This window comes from Salmo salar, chromosome 09, assembly GCF_965601325.2.
Source record: "Salmo salar chromosome 09, fSalSal1, whole genome shotgun sequence".
Classification (NCBI taxonomy): domain Eukaryota; kingdom Metazoa; phylum Chordata; class Actinopteri; order Salmoniformes; family Salmonidae; genus Salmo; species Salmo salar.
In genome coordinates, this window is record NC_138299.1 from 46,080,800 (window position 1) to 46,099,917 (window position 19,118).

The window sequence follows — 19,118 nt, forward strand, 5'->3', positions numbered from 1 at the left end:
TGGAGTGTAATGGTGACTGTGTTGCAGTAGACGGTGTGGAGTGTAATGGTGAATGTGTTGCAGTAGACGGTGTGGAGTGTAATGATGACTGTGTGTTGCAGTAGACGGTGTGGAGTGTAATGGTGACTGTGTTGCAGTAGACGGTGTGGAGTGTAATGATGACTGTGTGTTGCAGTAGACGGTGTGGAGTGTAATGATGACTGTGTGTTGCAGTAGACGGTGTGGAGTGTAATGATGACTGTGTGTTGCAGTAGACGGTGTGGAGTGTAATGGTGACTGTGTGTTGCAGTAGACGGTGTGGAGTGTAATGATGACTGTGTTGCAGTAGACGGTGTGGAGTGTAATGATGACTGTGTTGCAGTAGACGGTGTGGAGTGTAATGATGACTGTGTGTTGCAGTAGACGGTGTGGAGTGTAATGATGACTGTTTGTTGCAGTAGACGGTGTGGAGTGTAATGGTGACTGTGTTGCAGTAGACGGTGTGGAGTGTAATGATGACTGTGTGTTGCAGTAGACGGTGTGGAGTGTAATGGTGACTGTGTTGCAGTAGACGGTGTGGAGTGTAATGGTGACTGTTTTACAGTAGACAGTGTGGAGTGTAATGGTGACTGTGTGTTGCAGTAGACGGTGTGGAGTGTAATGATGACTGCGTGTTGCAGTAGACGGTGTGGAGTGTAATGATGACTGTGTTGCAGTAGACGGTGTGGAGTGTAATGATGACTGTGTTGCAGTAGACGGTGTGGAGTGTAATGATGACTGTGTGTTGCAGTAGACGGTGTGGAGTGTAATGGTGACTGTGTTGCAGTAGACGGTGTGGAGTGTAATGGTGACTGTGTGTTGCAGTAGACGGTGTGGAGTGTAATGGTGACTGTGTGTTGCAGTAGACGGTGTGGAGTGTAATGATGACTGTGTGTTGCAGTAGACGGTGTGGAGTGTAATGATGACTGTGTTGCAGTAGACGGTGTGGAGTGTAATGGTGACTGTGTTGCAGGAGACGGTGTGGAGTGTAATGGTGACTGTGTTGCAGTAGACGGTGTGGAGTGTAATGATGACTGTGTTGCAGTAGACGGTGTGGAGTGTAATGATGACTGTGTTGCAGTAGACGGTGTGGAGTGTAATGATGACTGTGTGTTGCAGTAGACGGTGTGGAGTGTAATGATGACTGTGTGTTGCAGTAGACGGTGTGGAGTGTAATGGTGACTGTGTTGCAGTAGACGGTGTGGAGTGTAATGGTGACTGTGTGTTGCAGTAGACGGTGTGGAGTGTAATGATGACTGTGTGTTGCAGTAGACGGTGTGGAGTGTAATGATGACTGTGTGTTGCAGTAGACGGTGTGGAGTGTAATGGTGACTGTGTGTTGCAGTAGACGGTGTGGAGTGTAATGATGACTGTGTTGCAGTAGACGGTGTGGAGTGTAATGATGACTGTGTTGCAGTAGACGGTGTGGAGTGTAATGATGACTGTGTGTTGCAGTAGACGGTGTGGAGTGTAATGATGACTGTGTGTTGCAGTAGACGGTGTGGAGTGTAATGGTGACTGTGTGTTGCAGTAGACGGTGTGGAGTGTAATGATGACGTGTGTTGCAGTAGACGGTGTGGAGTGTAATGGTGACTGTGTTGCAGTAGACGGTGTGGAGTGTAATGATGACTGTGTGTTGCAGTAGACGGTGTGGAGTGTAATGATGACTGTGTGTTGCAGTAGACGGTGTGGAGTGTAATGATGACTGTGTGTTGCAGTAGACGGTGTGGAGTGTAATGGTGACTGTGTGTTGCAGTAGACGGTGTGGAGTGTAATGATGACTGTGTTGCAGTAGACGGTGTGGAGTGTAATGATGACTGTGTTGCAGTAGACGGTGTGGAGTGTAATGATGACTGTGTGTTGCAGTAGACGGTGTGGAGTGTAATGATGACTGTGTGTTGCAGTAGACGGTGTGGAGTGTAATGGTGACTGTGTTGCAGTAGACGGTGTGGAGTGTAATGATGACTGTGTGTTGCAGTAGACGGTGTGGAGTGTAATGGTGACTGCGTGTTGCAGTAGACGGTGTGGAGTGTAATGATGACTGCGTGTTGCAGTAGACGGTGTGGAGTGTAATGGTGACTGTGTTGCAGTAGACGGTGTGGAGTGTAATGATGACTGTGTGTTGCAGTAGACGGTGTGGAGTGTAATGGTGACTGTGTTGCAGTAGACGGTGTGGAGTGTAATGGTGACTGTTTTACAGTAGACAGTGTGGAGTGTAATGGTGACTGTGTGTTGCAGTAGACGGTGTGGAGTGTAATGATGACTGCGTGTTGCAGTAGACGGTGTGGAGTGTAATGATGACTGTGTTGCAGTAGACGGTGTGGAGTGTAATGATGACTGTGTGTTGCAGTAGACGGTGTGGAGTGTAATGGTGACTGTGTTGCAGTAGACGGTGTGGAGTGTAATGATGACTGTGTTGCAGTAGACGGTGTGGAGTGTAATGATGACTGTGTTGCAGTAGACGGTGTGGAGTGTAATGATGACTGTGTGTTGCAGTAGACGGTGTGGAGTGTAATGATGACTGTGTGTTGCAGTAGACGGTGTGGAGTGTAATGGTGACTGTGTTGCAGTAGACGGTGTGGAGTGTAATGATGACTGTGTGTTGCAGTAGACGGTGTGGAGTGTAATGGTGACTGTGTTGCAGTAGACGGTGTGGAGTGTAATGGTGACTGTGTTTACAGTAGACGGTGTGGAGTGTAATGGTGACTGTGTGTTGCAGTAGACGGTGTGGAGTGTAATGGTGACTGTGTTGCAGTAGACGGTGTGGAGTGTAATGGTGACTGTTTTGCAGTAGACGGTGTGGAGTGTAATGGTGACTGTGTGTTGCAGTAGACGGTGTGGAGTGTAATGGTGACTGTTTTACAGTAGACAGTGTGGAGTGTAATGGTGACTGTGTGTTGCAGTAGACGGTGTGGAGTGTAATGATGACTGCGTGTTGCAGTAGACGGTGTGGAGTGTAATGATGACTGTGTGTTGCAGTAGACGGTGTGGAGTGTAATGGTGACTGTGTTGCAGTAGACGGTGTGGAGTGTAATGGTGACTGTGTGTTGCAGTAGACGGTGTGGAGTGTAATGGTGACTGTGTGTTGCAGTAGACGGTGTGGAGTGTAATGATGACTGTGTGTTGCAGTAGACGGTGTGGAGTGTAATGATGACTGTGTTGCAGTAGACGGTGTGGAGTGTAATGGTGACTGTGTTGCAGGAGACGGTGTGGAGTGTAATGGTGACTGTGTTGCAGTAGACGGTGTGGAGTGTAATGATGACTGTGTTGCAGTAGACGGTGTGGAGTGTAATGATGACTGTGTTGCAGTAGACGGTGTGGAGTGTAATGATGACTGTGTGTTGCAGTAGACGGTGTGGAGTGTAATGATGACTGTGTGTTGCAGTAGACGGTGTGGAGTGTAATGGTGACTGTGTTGCAGTAGACGGTGTGGAGTGTAATGGTGACTGTGTGTTGCAGTAGACGGTGTGGAGTGTAATGATGACTGTGTGTTGCAGTAGACGGTGTGGAGTGTAATGATGACTGTGTGTTGCAGTAGACGGTGTGGAGTGTAATGATGACTGTGTGTTGCAGTAGACGGTGTGGAGTGTAATGGTGACTGTGTGTTGCAGTAGACGGTGTGGAGTGTAATGATGACTGTGTTGCAGTAGACGGTGTGGAGTGTAATGATGACTGTGTTGCAGTAGACGGTGTGGAGTGTAATGATGACTGTGTGTTGCAGTAGACGGTGTGGAGTGTAATGATGACTGTGTGTTGCAGTAGACGGTGTGGAGTGTAATGGTGACTGTGTGTTGCAGTAGACGGTGTGGAGTGTAATGATGACTGTGTTGCAGTAGACGGTGTGGAGTGTAATGGTGACTGTGTTGCAGTAGACGGTGTGGAGTGTAATGATGACTGTGTGTTGCAGTAGACGGTGTGGAGTGTAATGATGACTGTGTGTTGCAGTAGACGGTGTGGAGTGTAATGATGACTGTGTGTTGCAGTAGACGGTGTGGAGTGTAATGATGACTGTGTGTTGCAGTAGACGGTGTGGAGTGTAATGATGACTGTGTTGCAGTAGACGGTGTGGAGTGTAATGATGACTGTGTTGCAGTAGACGGTGTGGAGTGTAATGATGACTGTGTGTTGCAGTAGACGGTGTGGAGTGTAATGATGACTGTGTGTTGCAGTAGACGGTGTGGAGTGTAATGGTGACTGTGTTGCAGTAGACGGTGTGGAGTGTAATGATGACTGTGTGTTGCAGTAGACGGTGTGGAGTGTAATGGTGACTGCGTGTTGCAGTAGACGGTGTGGAGTGTAATGATGACTGCGTGTTGCAGTAGACGGTGTGGAGTGTAATGGTGACTGTGTTGCAGTAGACGGTGTGGAGTGTAATGATGACTGTGTGTTGCAGTAGACGGTGTGGAGTGTAATGGTGACTGTGTTGCAGTAGACGGTGTGGAGTGTAATGGTGACTGTTTTACAGTAGACAGTGTGGAGTGTAATGGTGACTGTGTGTTGCAGTAGACGGTGTGGAGTGTAATGATGACTGCGTGTTGCAGTAGACGGTGTGGAGTGTAATGATGACTGTGTTGCAGTAGACGGTGTGGAGTGTAATGATGACTGTGTGTTGCAGTAGACGGTGTGGAGTGTAATGGTGACTGTGTTGCAGTAGACGGTGTGGAGTGTAATGGTGACTGTGTGTTGCAGTAGACGGTGTGGAGTGTAATGGTGACTGTGTGTTGCAGTAGACGGTGTGGAGTGTAATGATGACTGTGTGTTGCAGTAGACGGTGTGGAGTGTAATGGTGACTGTGTGTTGCAGTAGACGGTGTGGAGTGTAATGATGACTGTGTTGCAGTAGACGGTGTGGAGTGTAATGATGACTGTGTTGCAGTAGACGGTGTGGAGTGTAATGATGACTGTGTGTTGCAGTAGACGGTGTGGAGTGTAATGATGACTGTGTGTTGCAGTAGACGGTGTGGAGTGTAATGGTGACTGTGTTGCAGTAGACGGTGTGGAGTGTAATGATGACTGTGTGTTGCAGTAGACGGTGTGGAGTGTAATGGTGACTGCGTGTTGCAGTAGACGGTGTGGAGTGTAATGATGACTGCGTGTTGCAGTAGACGGTGTGGAGTGTAATGATGACTGTGTTGCAGTAGACGGTGTGGAGTGTAATGATGACTGTGTGTTGCAGTAGACGGTGTGGAGTGTAATGGTGACTGTGTTGCAGTAGACGGTGTGGAGTGTAATGGTGACTGTGTGTTGCAGTAGACGGTGTGGAGTGTAATGGTGACTGTGTTGCAGTAGACGGTGTGGAGTGTAATGGTGACTGTGTTGCAGTAGACGGTGTTGAGTGTAATGATGACTGTGTTGCAGTAGACGGTGTGGAGTGTAATGATGACTGTGTGTTGCAGTAGACGGTGTGGAGTGTAATGATGACTGTGTGTTGCAGTAGACGGTGTGGAGTGTAATGGTGACTGTGTTGCAGTAGACGGTGTGGAGTGTAATGGTGAATGTGTTGCAGTAGACGGTGTGGAGTGTAATGATGACTGTGTGTTGCAGTAGACGGTGTGGAGTGTAATGGTGACTGTGTTGCAGTAGACGGTGTGGAGTGTAATGATGACTGTGTGTTGCAGTAGACGGTGTGGAGTGTAATGATGACTGTGTGTTGCAGTAGACGGTGTGGAGTGTAATGATGACTGTGTGTTGCAGTAGACGGTGTGGAGTGTAATGGTGACTGTGTGTTGCAGTAGACGGTGTGGAGTGTAATGATGACTGTGTTGCAGTAGACGGTGTGGAGTGTAATGATGACTGTGTTGCAGTAGACGGTGTGGAGTGTAATGATGACTGTGTGTTGCAGTAGACGGTGTGGAGTGTAATGATGACTGTGTGTTGCAGTAGACGGTGTGGAGTGTAATGGTGACTGTGTTGCAGTAGACGGTGTGGAGTGTAATGATGACTGTGTGTTGCAGTAGACGGTGTGGAGTGTAATGGTGACTGTGTTGCAGTAGACGGTGTGGAGTGTAATGGTGACTGTTTTACAGTAGACAGTGTGGAGTGTAATGGTGACTGTGTGTTGCAGTAGACGGTGTGGAGTGTAATGATGACTGCGTGTTGCAGTAGACGGTGTGGAGTGTAATGATGACTGTGTTGCAGTAGACGGTGTGGAGTGTAATGATGACTGTGTTGCAGTAGACGGTGTGGAGTGTAATGATGACTGTGTGTTGCAGTAGACGGTGTGGAGTGTAATGGTGACTGTGTTGCAGTAGACGGTGTGGAGTGTAATGGTGACTGTGTGTTGCAGTAGACGGTGTGGAGTGTAATGGTGACTGTGTGTTGCAGTAGACGGTGTGGAGTGTAATGATGACTGTGTGTTGCAGTAGACGGTGTGGAGTGTAATGGTGACTGTGTTGCAGTAGACGGTGTGGAGTGTAATGGTGACTGTGTGTTGCAGTAGACGGTGTGGAGTGTAATGGTGACTGTGTGTTGCAGTAGACGGTGTGGAGTGTAATGATGACTGTGTTGCAGTAGACGGTGTGGAGTGTAATGGTGACTGTGTTGCAGTAGACGGTGTGGAGTGTAATGGTGACTGTGTGTTGCAGGAGACGGTGTGGAGTGTAATGGTGACTGTGTTGCAGTAGACGGTGTGGAGTGTAATGATGACTGTGTTGCAGTAGACGGTGTGGAGTGTAATGATGACTGTGTTGCAGTAGACGGTGTGGAGTGTAATGATGACTGTGTTGCAGTAGACGGTGTGGAGTGTAATGATGACTGTGTGTTGCAGTAGACGGTGTGGAGTGTAATGATGACTGTGTGTTGCAGTAGACGGTGTGGAGTGTAATGGTGAATGTGTTGCAGTAGACGTTGTGGAGTGTAATGATGACTGTGTGTTGCAGTAGACGGTGTGGAGTGTAATGGTGACTGTGTTGCAGTAGACGGTGTGGAGTGTAATGGTGACTGTGTGTTGCAGGAGACGGTGTGGAGTGTAATGATGACTGTGTGTTGCAGTAGACGGTGTGGAGTGTAATGATGACTGTGTGTTGCAGTAGACGGTGTGGAGTGTAATGGTGACTGTGTGTTGCAGTAGACGGTGTGGAGTGTAATGGTGACTGTGTGTTGCAGTAGACGGTGTGGAGTGTAATGATGACTGTGTTGCAGTAGACGGTGTGGAGTGTAATGGTGACTGTGTTGCAGTAGACGGTGTGGAGTGTAATGGTGACTGTGTGTTGCAGGAGACGGTGTGGAGTGTAATGGTGACTGTGTTGCAGTAGACGGTGTGGAGTGTAATGGTGACTGTGTTGCAGTAGACGGTGTGGAGTGTAATGATGAATGTGTGTTGCAGTAGACGGTGTGGAGTGTAATGGTGACTGTGTTGCAGTAGACGGTGTGGAGTGTAAGGGTGACTGTGTTGCAGTAGACGGTGTTGAGTGTAATGATGACTGTGTTGCAGTAGACGGTGTGGAGTGTAATGATGACTGTGTGTTGCAGTAGACGGTGTGGAGTGTAATGATGACTGTGTGTTGCAGTAGACGGTGTGGAGTGTAATGATGACTGTGTGTTGCAGTAGACGGTGTGGAGTGTAATGGTGACTGTGTTGCAGTAGACGGTGTGGAGTGTAATGGTGAATGTGTTGCAGTAGACGTTGTGGAGTGTAATGATGACTGTGTGTTGCAGTAGACGGTGTGGAGTGTAATGGTGACTGTGTTGCAGTAGACGGTGTGGAGTGTAATGGTGACTGTGTGTTGCAGGAGACGGTGTGGAGTGTAATGATGACTGTGTGTTGCAGTAGACGGTGTGGAGTGTAATGGTGACTGTGTTGCAGTAGACGGTGTGGAGTGTAATGATGACTGTGTTGCAGTAGACGGTGTGGAGTGTGATCCAGGATGCCTGGTTCTGGACAGTGACTTCCTGCTTAGTGGAGAGCTCTGTGAGTTTGGAGACACGGAGATCATGGGGCTGGACAGAGACACAGGTCAGACACACACACACACACACATACACACACACACACGGATTTCCGAGTCCTTGACTAAATGCTGTTGTATGCCCTCTACCAGCTATGACAGAGTTCTCTCTGAGTGATGAAAGCTCCAGCCTTCCAGCTCCGGATGACTCCACCTTCCCAGCATTCCTCTCCTGTAAGGGGTGTGGTCAACTGATTGGGGCCGACCTTGACCTAGGAGCGGGACTACACTTGGGGGTGGGACTCTACTGCACGACCTGTGAGGAGGACGTCCAATCAGAATCGCACACAGCCTTGGAGGATACCTCACAAGGGGAGGAGTCAACCCCAGCTGTCCAATCCCATGCGGTGCAAGACAGGAAGAGAAGTAAGGCGGGAGATGAAGAAGCCTGTATGAAGGTGTACACATGCTCTCTGTGTAGTTTCTCCTCTCGCTACTCCAACCATCTAAAACGCCACATGAGAACCCATGATGGAGAGAAGCCCTACCGCTGTCCCCACTGCCCCTACGCCTCTACACAGAGGGTCAACCTGCAGAGACACACACGCACACACACCGGGGAGAAGCCCTACCTCTGCAACGCCTGCAGCTATGCCTGTAGTTCCCTGGGGAACCTGCGGAGGCACCAGCGCTCACACAGCCAGGAACCCCGTGCGCAACGCACACACACACTGATGAGACGCAGCAGACGAAAACACACACACCGAGGAAACGCTGAAGTTAAGAGCACACAGTCAGGCATGTACAAACACACAAGGGTCCCGTATGACTCAGTTGGTAGAGCATGGCGCTTGCAACACCAGGGTTGTGGGTTCCATTCCCGGCTCCACCCATATTTGAAATGTATGCACGCATGACTAAGTCGCTTTGACCAAAAGTATGTGGACACTTGCTCGTCAAACATCTCAATCAAAAATCCTAGGCGTTAATAGGGAGTTGGTCCCCTTAATATGGAGTTGGTCCCCCTCCCATTGCTGCTATAACAGCCTCCACTCTTCTGGGAAGGCTTTTCACTAGAGGTTGGAACATTGCTGCAGGGACTTGATTCCATTCAGTCACAAGAGCATTAGTGAGGTCGGGCACTGATGTTGGGTGATTAGACCTGGCTAACAGTCGGCGTTCCAATTAATCCCAAAGGTGTTCGATGCGGTTGAGGTCAGGGCTCTGTGCAGAGCAGTTAAGTTCTTCCACACTGATCTCGACAAAACATTTCTGTATGGAACTTGCTTTGTGCACAGGTGTATTGTCATGCTGAAACAGGAAAGGGCCTTCCCCAAAATTTTGCCACAAAGTTGGAAGCACAGAATTGTCTAGAATGTCATTGTATTTTGTAGCGTTAAAATTTCCCTTCACTGGAACTAAGCCCAAACCAATAAAAACATCCCCAGGCCATTATTCCTCCTCCACCAAACGTTACAGCTGGCACTATGCAAGAACAGATTATTTTTACGGTCAACTGTAAGTGCTACAGCAGTCGGCGGTCCCGTTATGTGAGCTTGTGTGGCCTACCACTTCGCGGCTGAGCTGTTGTTGCTCCTAGATATTTACACTTCACAATAACAGCACTTACATTTGACCGGGGCAGCTCTAGCAGGACAGAAATTTGAGGAACTGACTTGTTGGAAAGGTGGCGTCCTATGACAGTGCACGTTTAAAGTTACTGAGGTCTTCAGTAAGGCCATTCTACTGCCAATGGAGATTGAATGGCTGTGTGTTTGATTTTATACTAGAGGTCGACCGATTATGATTTTAATACCGATACCGATTATTGGAGGTCCAAAAAGGCCGATGCCGATTTAAAAATATATATATATATATTCATTCAGTATTGTTGTAATTGTCATTATTACAAATATTTTTTATTTTTTATTTTTGTACAAAATTATTATATATATAATAATTCCACCATATATAATATATATATATAATAATTTTGTACAAAAATAAATAAATAAATTATTTGTAATAATGACAATTACAACAATACTGAATGAACACTTATTTTAACTTAATATAATACATCAATAAAATCAATTTAGCCTCAAATAAATAATGAAACATGTTCAATTTGGTTTAAATAATGCAAAAACAAAGTGTTGGAGAAGAAAGTAAAAGTGCAATATGTGCCATGTAAGAAAGCTAACGTTTAAGTGCCTTGCAAAGGAACATGGGAACATATGAAAGCTGGTGGTTCCTTTTAACATGAGTCTTCAATATTCCCAGGTAAGAAGTTTTAGGTTGTAGTTATTATAGGAATTATAGGACTATTTCTCTCTATACGATTTGTTTTTCATATACCTTTGACTATTGGATGTTCTTATAGGCACTTTAGTATTGCCAGTGTAACAGTATAGCTTCCGTCCCTCTCCTCGCTCGAACCAGGAACACATCGACAACAGCCACCCTCGAAGCAGCGTTACCCATGTAGAGCAAGGGGAACAACTACTCCAAGTCTCAGAGCAAGTGACGTTTGAAACACTATTAGCGCGCACCTCGCTAACTAGCTAGCCATTTCACATCGGTTACACCAGCCTAATCTTGGGAGTTGATAGGCTTGAAGGGGTGGGTATAATTTGTGGAACGTTCCAACAGGAATCTGTTCAAAAACGTAAAGTTAAAGATTGCCAACCAACAACGCATACAAAGTAGCAACGCATACAAACCTAGCTAACTAGCTGCCGAATAGGCATCAACTCACCACATAGCTTATTCTTAATGTTTGTCCATAGGGAACCAGAGTGAGGACAGACATTTTTCGGAATAAACGTGATGAGTGAAAAACGCAATGAAATAGACCACTCCCTACCCGGTATCGTATTCTGCCGCAATACAACTTTGTATGCGTAGTTTTTTTGACAACCTTGTTATTTATGAAGTTTTTGGAATAGATTCCTGTTGGAACGTTCCACAAATTATACCCACCCGGCTTGAAGTCAAACAGCGCAATGCTTGAAGCACAGCGAAGAGCTGCTGCTGGCAAAACACACGAAAGTGCTGTTTGAATGAATGCTTACGAGCCTGCTGCTGCCTACCACCGCTCAGTCAGACTGCTCTATCAAATCATAGACTTAATTATAATATAATAAACACACAGAAATACAAGCCTTAGATCATTAATATGGTCGAATCCGGAAACTATCATCTCAAAAAGAAAACGTTTTTTCTTTCAGTGAAATACGGAACCGTTCCGTATTTTATCTAACGGGTGGCATCCCTAAGTCTAAATATTCCTGTTACATTGCACAACCTTCTATGTTATGTCATAATTACGTAAAATTCTGGCAAATTAGTTCGCAACGACCCAAGCGGCCCAAACTGTTGCATATACCCTGACTCTGCGTGCAATGAACGCAAGAGAAGTGACACAATTTCATGTTAGCAGGTAATATTAACTAAATATGCAGGTTTAAAAATATATACTTGTGTATTGATTTTAAAGAAAGGCATTGATGTTTATGGTTAGGTACATTGGTGCAACGACAGTGCTTTTTTCGCAAATGCGCTTGTTAAATCATCATCCATTTGTTGAAGTAGGTTGTGATTCGATGAGAAATTAACAGGCACCACATATGCAACGCAGGACACGTTAGATAAACTAGTAATATCATCAACCATGTGTAGTTAACTAGTGATTATGTTAAGATTGATAGTTTGTTATAAGGTAAGTTTAATGCTAGCTAGCAACTTACCTTGGCTTCTTGCTGCCCTCACGTAACAAGTAGTCAGCCTGCCATGCAGGCTCCTCGTGGAGTGCAATGTAAGGCAGGTGGTTAGAGCGTTGGACTAGTAACCGGAGGGTTGCAAAAACGAATCCCCGAATCCCCCCTGAACAAGGCAGTTAACCCCCGTTCCTTGGCCGTCATTATTCTTAATCTGACTTGCCTGGTTAAAAAAAGGCGTAATAAAAAAAAATGTCAAATCGGTGGCCAAAAATACCGAATAAAAAAAAAATAATAATAATAAAAAAATTACAGTTCATATAAGGAAATCAGACAATGTCAATAAATGAATTAGGCCCTAGTCTATGGATTTCCCCTGACTGGGCAGGGGAGCAGCCATGGGTAGGTCTGAGAGGGCGCGTGGGAGCCGGGAGCCAGGCCCAGCCAATCAGAATTATTTTTTCCCAACAAAGTAGCTTTATTACAGACAGAAATACTCCTCAGTTTCATCAGCTGTCCGGGTGGCTGGTCTCAGACGATCCCACAGGTATAAACACATTTGTGTACTACATTTTTGAGAAATCAGCTTTTTTTGTGGGAATGGAAAATGTTTGGGATCTTTTATTTCAGCTCATGAAACATGGGACCAACACTTGACATGTTGCGTTTTATATTTTTGTTCAGTATGTATGTATACGCCTGTCTGTCTGTCTGTCTGTCTGTCTGTCTGTCTGTCTGTCTGTCTGTCTGTCTGTCTGTCTGTCTGTCTGTCTGTCTGTCTGTCTGTCTGTCTGTCTGTCTGTCTGTCTGTCTGTCTGTCTGTCTGTCTGTCTGTCTGTCTGTCTGTCACCTTTACAACAAGTCAAACATTTGGACACACCTACTCATTCAAGGGTTTTCCTTTATTTTCACTATTTTCTACATTGTAGAATAATAGTGAAGACATCAAAACTATGAAATAACACATATGGAATCATGTAGTAACCAAAGAAGTGTTAAACAAATCCAAATATATTTTAGATTCTTCAAAGCCAGCCACCCTTTGCCTTGATGACAGCTCTGCACACTCTTGGCATTCTCTCAACCAGCTTCACCTGGAATGCTTTTCCAACAGTCTTGAAGGAGTTCCCACATATGCTGAGCACTTGTTGGCTGCTTTTCCTTCACTCTGCAGTCCAAACTCATCCCAAACCATCTCAATTGGGTTGAAGTTGGGTGATTGTGGAGGCCAGGTCATCTGATGAACCACTCCTTCTTGGTCAAATAGCTCTTACTCAGCCTGGAGGTGTGTTGGGCCATTGTCCTGTGGAGAAATAAAATATAGTCCCAGTAAGCTCAAACCAGATAGGATGGCGTATTGCTGCAAAATGCTGTGGTAGCCATGCTGGTTAAGTGTGCCTTAAATTTTAAATAAATGACCAGTGTCACCAGCAAAGCACCATCACACCTCCTCCATGCTTCATGGTCGGAACTACACATGCGGAGATCATCCGTTCACCACACCGCGTCTTACAAAGACACAGTGGTTGGGAGCAAAAATCACCAATTTGGACTCCAGACCGAAGGACAAATTTCCACCGGTCTAATGTCCATTGTTCATGTTACTTGGCCCAAGCAAGTCTCTTCCTCTTATTGGTGTCATTTAGTAGTGGTTTCTTTGCAGCAATTCCACCATGAAGGCCTGATTCACGCAGTCTCCTCTGAACAGTTGATGTTGAGATGTGTCTGTTACTTGAACTCTGTGAAGCATTTATTTGGGTTGCAATTTCTGGGGTTGGTAACTCTAATGAACTTATCCTCTGCAGCAGAGGCAACTCTGGGTCTTCCATTCCTGTGGCGGTCCTCATGAGAGCCAATCTCATCATAGCGCTTGATGGCTTTTTGCGACTGCACTTGAAGAAACTTTAAAAGTTCTTGAAATGTTCCGTATTGACTGACCTTCATGTGTTAAGGTAATGATGGACTGTCGTTCTCTTTCCTTATTTAAGGTGTTCTTGTCATAATATGGACATAGGCCCATTTGGTAAAAGACCATCTTCTGTATACCACCCTTACCTTGTCACAACACAACTGATTGGCTCAAACACATTAAGAAGGAAAGAAATTCCACAAATTAACAAGGCACATTTGTTAATTGAAAAGCATTCCAGGTGACTACCTCATGAAGCTGGTTAAGAGAATTCCAAGAGTGTGCAAAGCTGTCTTCAAGGCAAAGGGTGGATATTTGAAGAATCAAATATAAAATAGATTTGATTTAACACTTGATTTGTTTAACACTTCTTTGTTTACTACATGATTCCATATGTGTTATTTCATAGTTGTGATGTCTTCACTATTATTCTACAATGTAGAAAACAGTAAAAAATAAAGAAAAACCCTTGAATGAGTAGGTGTCCAAACTTTTGATTTGTACTATATATATATATATATATATATATATATATATATATATATATATATATAGATAGATAGATAGATAGATAGATAGATAGATAGATATGCATTACACACACCTGTTCAACATATTTACCGAACCAGCATTAATGGTCCTCACTCAAACTGGGAGTGATACGTTAGAGGATAGTTTTAGTGAGAACATTATGGACTGTAGCACACAGCTCAGAGTGAAAGGAGAAGTGTTGGTTACCTTCCTGAAACTGTTAAAAAAAGAGGAAGAAGCTCTGTTTGGTTGGCTGGTTACTGAACTTAAGATCTTTGGGGGTTGTGTGTCGGGCTGTAACGCCTAATTCAAATGAAACATATTTTTTTAAGCACTTGAAGGCACATGCTCGCGCTGGAAATAGAATGCAAATGAGCGAACAGACGGGCGGCAAGCGTCTACGGTGTCGTAACGCTTTAAATTCGAAAGCAAGTCTATATTTTACACGTCTAAGCGGAACACTGCTTTTAAAACAGGGGGATCAAACTCATTCCACGGAGGACCGAGTGTTTGCAGATGTTTTTTTTTCTCCCTTTCAATTAACCTAGACAACCAGGTGAAGGGTCACTAATTAGTGACCTCCATGTATCAATCAAGTACAAGGGAGGAGCGGAACCCCACGGACACCCTCCCTGGAATGAGTTTGACACCTGCTTTAAAATAAGCAGATACATTGCGGATAAATTGTGTGGTTCGATTTAGAAAAGCAATTGTTATGTTCTTCCATATACTAAGTAGATTAAATGTTGACCTGTAAAGCTAAGGTTATTCAATCAAATAGACAACATTTTTACATTTGTCATTTAGCAGATGCTCTTATCCAGAGTGACTTACAGTAGTGAATGCATACATTTCATATTATTTATTTTTTTCTGTACTAGATATTTGAAAACAATTGCAGCTTAGCTGTATTGATTTTCATCATAGGCATATAACCTAGGCAACTGGACAACTGGAGGACTCTGATTTCATGACAGAATAACGTTACTCTTTGTAGATGAAGTGAGCTAGCAAAGCAGCAACAGTTTAGCACAGGTGAGGTGAGTCAAAGGGGCTACATAGCAAACAAATACACTGCTCAAAAAAATAAAGGGAACACTTAAACAACACAATGTAACTCCAAGTCAATCACACTTCTGTGAAATCAAACTGTCCACTTAGGAAGCAACACTGATTGACAATACATTTCACATGCTGTTGTGCAAATGGAATAGACAACAGGTGGAAATTATAGGCAATTAGCAAGACACCCCCAATAAAGGAGTGGTTCGGCAGGTGGTGACCACAGACCACTTCTCAGTTCTTATGCTTCCTGGCTGATGTTTTGGTCACTTTTGAATGCTGGCGGTGCTTTCACTCTAGTGGTAGCATGAGACGGAGTCTACAACCCACACAAGTGGCTCAGGTAGTGCAGATCATCCAGGATGGCTCATCAATGCGAGCTGTGGCAAGAAGGTTTGCTGTGTCTGTCAGCGTAGTGTCCAGAGCATGGAGGCGCTACCAGGAGGCAGGCCAGTACATCAGGAGACGTGGAGGAGGCCGTAGGAGGGCAACAACCCAGCAGCAGGACCGCTACCTCCGCCTTTGTGCAAGGAGGAGCAGGAGGAGCACTGCCAGAGCCCTGCAAAATGACCTCCAGCAGGCCACAAATGTGCATGTGTCTGCTCAAACGGTCAGAAACAGACTCCATGAGGGTGGTATGAGGGCCTGACATCCACAGGTGGGGGTTGTGCTTACAGCCCAACACCGTGCAGGACGTTTGGCATTTGCCAGAGAACACCAAGATTGGCAAATTCGCCACTGGCGCCCTGTGCTCTTCACAGATGAAAGCCGGTTCACACTGAGCACATGTGACAGACGTGACAGAGTCTGGAGACGCCGTGGAGAACGTTCTGCTGCCTGCAACATCCTCCAGCATGACCGGTTTGGTGGTGGGTCAGTCATGGTGTGGGGTGGCATTTCTTTGGGGGGCAGCACAGCCCTCCATGTGCTCGCCAGAGGTAGCCTGACTGCCATTAGGTACCGAGATGAGATCCTCAGACCCCTTGTGAGACCATATGCTGGTGCGGTTGGCCCTGGGTTCCTCCTAATGCAAGACAATGCTAGACCTCATGTGGCTGGAGTGTGTCAGCAGTTCCTGCAAGAGGAAGGCATTGATGCTATGAACTGGCCCGCCCGTTCCCCAGACCTGAATCCAATTGAGCACATCTGGGACATCATGTCTCGCTTCATCCACCAACGCCACGTTGCACCACAGACTGTCCAGGAGTTGGCGGATGCTTTAGTCCAGGTCTGGGAGGAGATCCCTCAGGAGACCATCCGCCACCTCATCAGGAGCATGCCCAGGCGTTGTAGGGAGGTCATACAGGCACGTGGAGGCCACACACACTACTGAGCCTCATTTTGACTTGTTTTAAGGACATTACATCAAAGTTGGATCAGCCTGTAGTGTGGTTTTCCACTTTAATTTTGAGTGTGACTCCAAATCTAGACCTCCATGGGTTGATAAATTGGATTTCCATTGATTATTTTTGTGTGATTTTGTTGTCAGCACATTCAACTATGTAAAGAAAAAAGTATTTCATTCATTCAGATCTAGGATGTGTTATTTTAGTGTTCCCTTTATTTTTTTGAGCAGTATACATCTGTTTATTATGGATTGTCATGACGACGTTGGCATACGTTACGGAGTGCATTGACTCCGGCTACGCATGTACATTTCCCGCTGTTGACGGGTGTCTCTACGGTTCACCAAACCCACGGACCGTATGTGTATGCAGTTTTGGGGTCACGGTTCGGTTTTGAAACGCCATCCACAATATTCATCATTCACAAGGTTCCTGGCATTGTCTGTTGTGACAGGATTGTTATGTTGGGCCTCAAGTTTCCACTCTGATGCTGTGTTTGTAACCAAGTGGAAGGTGGGAATTTACCAGTTGTGAAGTCATAAATACCGGTTGAATGCATTCATGTGATTTTAACTCGTTGAGAAACACAGATTGGCTAATGGCCAACAAGCTGCGTACAGCCATCATGCTTGTAAACAAATTGCAGTGTTCAAAAAAATATTAATATATTGCTTTTTATAAATAGTGTTTTGTTACATTTAACTGCCTAAAATGCTGTTATAGAGGCCATTTCCTTAGTAGGTGACAAAGGTAGTTGTGTGTTAATGTGTGTGTACTGTTCTCTCCTTCAGATGCCGTGGTGTCAGACCTGACAGTGTGTATGAGGGAGGACTCTGATTTCCTCCAGAACCTAGGTTCTCCCTCCTCCGCTCCCCTCCCTGACCTCCTCTTCCCCCTCTGCTGTCGCTCCTGTGGCCTCACCCTGGAGGGAGAAGGAGGAGAGACAGAGGGGGAGGGTGGAGGGCAGGTGTGTAATAAATGTTCTGAGTCTCTCATCTCCAAGAAACCAGGGTCCCCCAGCCCCACTGACACACTCCAGTCAGAGGCCAGCAAGCTGTACCGCTGCCCTCTCTGCCCCTTCCTCTCCCTCTACCCCAACCACCTGGCCCGACACGCCCACACCCACAGCGGGGAGAAGCCCCACCGCTGCCCCCAGTGCCCCTACGCCTCGGCCCACCTGGACAACCTGAAACGCCACCTCCGGGTCCACACAGGGGAGAAGCCCTACCGCTGTCCCCAGTGCTCGTACGCCTGCGGGAACCTGGCCAATCTGAGGCGCCATGAGAGGATTCACTCTGGAGCCAAGCCGTTCCACTGCTCTGTGTGTGGCTACAGCTGTAACCAGAGTATGAACCTGAAGAGACACATGTTGAGACACACGGGGGAGAAGCCGTACGGCTGTGCTGAGTGTGACTACACCACGGGACACTGGGACAACTACAAACGCCACCAGAGGAAACACGGACACAACACTGACAGCTGGGACAAACACACACACCAGGATACTACAGCAGCAGACAGTTGGGACAAACACACACACCAGGACACTACAGCAGCAGACAGCTGGGACAAACACACACACCAGGACACTACAACAACACACAGCTGGGACAAACACACACACCAGGACACTACAACAACAGACAGCTGGGACAAACACACACACCAGGACACTACAACAACAGACAGCTGGGACAAACACACACACCAGGACACTACAGCAGCAGACAGCTGGGACAAACACACACACCAGGACACTACAGCAGCAGACAGCTGGGACAAACACACACACCAGGACACTACAGCAGCAGACAGCTGGGACAAACACACACACCAGGACACTACAACAACAGACAGCTGGGACAAACACACACACCAGGACACTACAGCAGCAGCAGCAGACAGCGAGGGCTGGACCACACAGGAGAAAACGGAGAAACACACCACCACCACATACCACAGACCAACACTGGGTTCAAGAGACAGGGATCCATAGCCAGGGAGAGGTATAGCTGGGGGGAGGAGGTGTGTGTTTATTACACTGTTGACCCCTTCCTCTGTTCTCAGGCCTCAGAGGGGTGGGGCTTATCTCAGGTGCCTTTAGAGGCGGAGCTACATGAGCCATCGTTCTGCATGTGAATGCTGCGCTGACCTTTACCTTGGGCGTTGAAGGGCATGTGGGCGTGTGCCATTCAAGATTGATCTTGTTTTTGAATGGTAACATGATGTTTTTAATTCAGTGGATCCAATGTTTGAAATTATGTTTTGATTGAATTGTAGCCCATTTCAAAAATCAGGTTTTGTGTGACAAATATATATATTTTTTGTAAACTTCAATGAACCGAATTGTGAAAGTGTACACATTTTTATGATTATATTTGAGTTATTTTCTTAATCATTATTTCAACAATATTTCACAGCTGAGTGCAAGGCTACTCAGAGAATGTACAGGGCCACAGTAACTGTCTGTCTGCACACGCTGCCTTATCCATCTCTCCAATCCTGAAGTAAAGACCTTAAACTGTTTTCCTTTGTGGGTTTATGCTTGTAATAGGAGTGGTTTGGGTGTAATGTGTAACGCTTGTAATCCATCTGATATCTTTCTCTATAGTTTTTAGGGTGTGAGGCTATGTCGACAGGTGTTTCCT

The 19,118-nt window shown here is 46.1% G+C and overlaps 1 protein-coding gene across 4 annotated transcripts in view; it reads left to right on the forward strand.

Moving 5' to 3' along the window:
* The window catches only part of LOC106611411 (uncharacterized), a 38,190-nt gene extending 19,194 nt beyond the window's left edge, over positions 1 to 18,996 (forward strand). For 2 of the 4 annotated variants that reach the window (XM_045723695.2, XM_014211597.3), the window contains 3 exons: positions 7,858 to 7,971; positions 8,057 to 8,701; positions 17,262 to 18,996. In XM_045723695.2, the coding sequence (XP_045579651.1) occupies positions 7,858 to 7,971; positions 8,057 to 8,701; positions 17,262 to 18,466 (1,964 nt within the window). In that variant the 3' untranslated portion in view covers positions 18,467 to 18,996. The remainder of the gene's footprint in view (positions 1 to 7,857; positions 7,972 to 8,056; positions 8,702 to 17,261) is intronic. The other 2 variants (XM_045723697.2, XM_045723696.2) reach the window with 1 other exon arrangement.
* Positions 18,997 to 19,118: the final 122 nt, after the last annotated feature.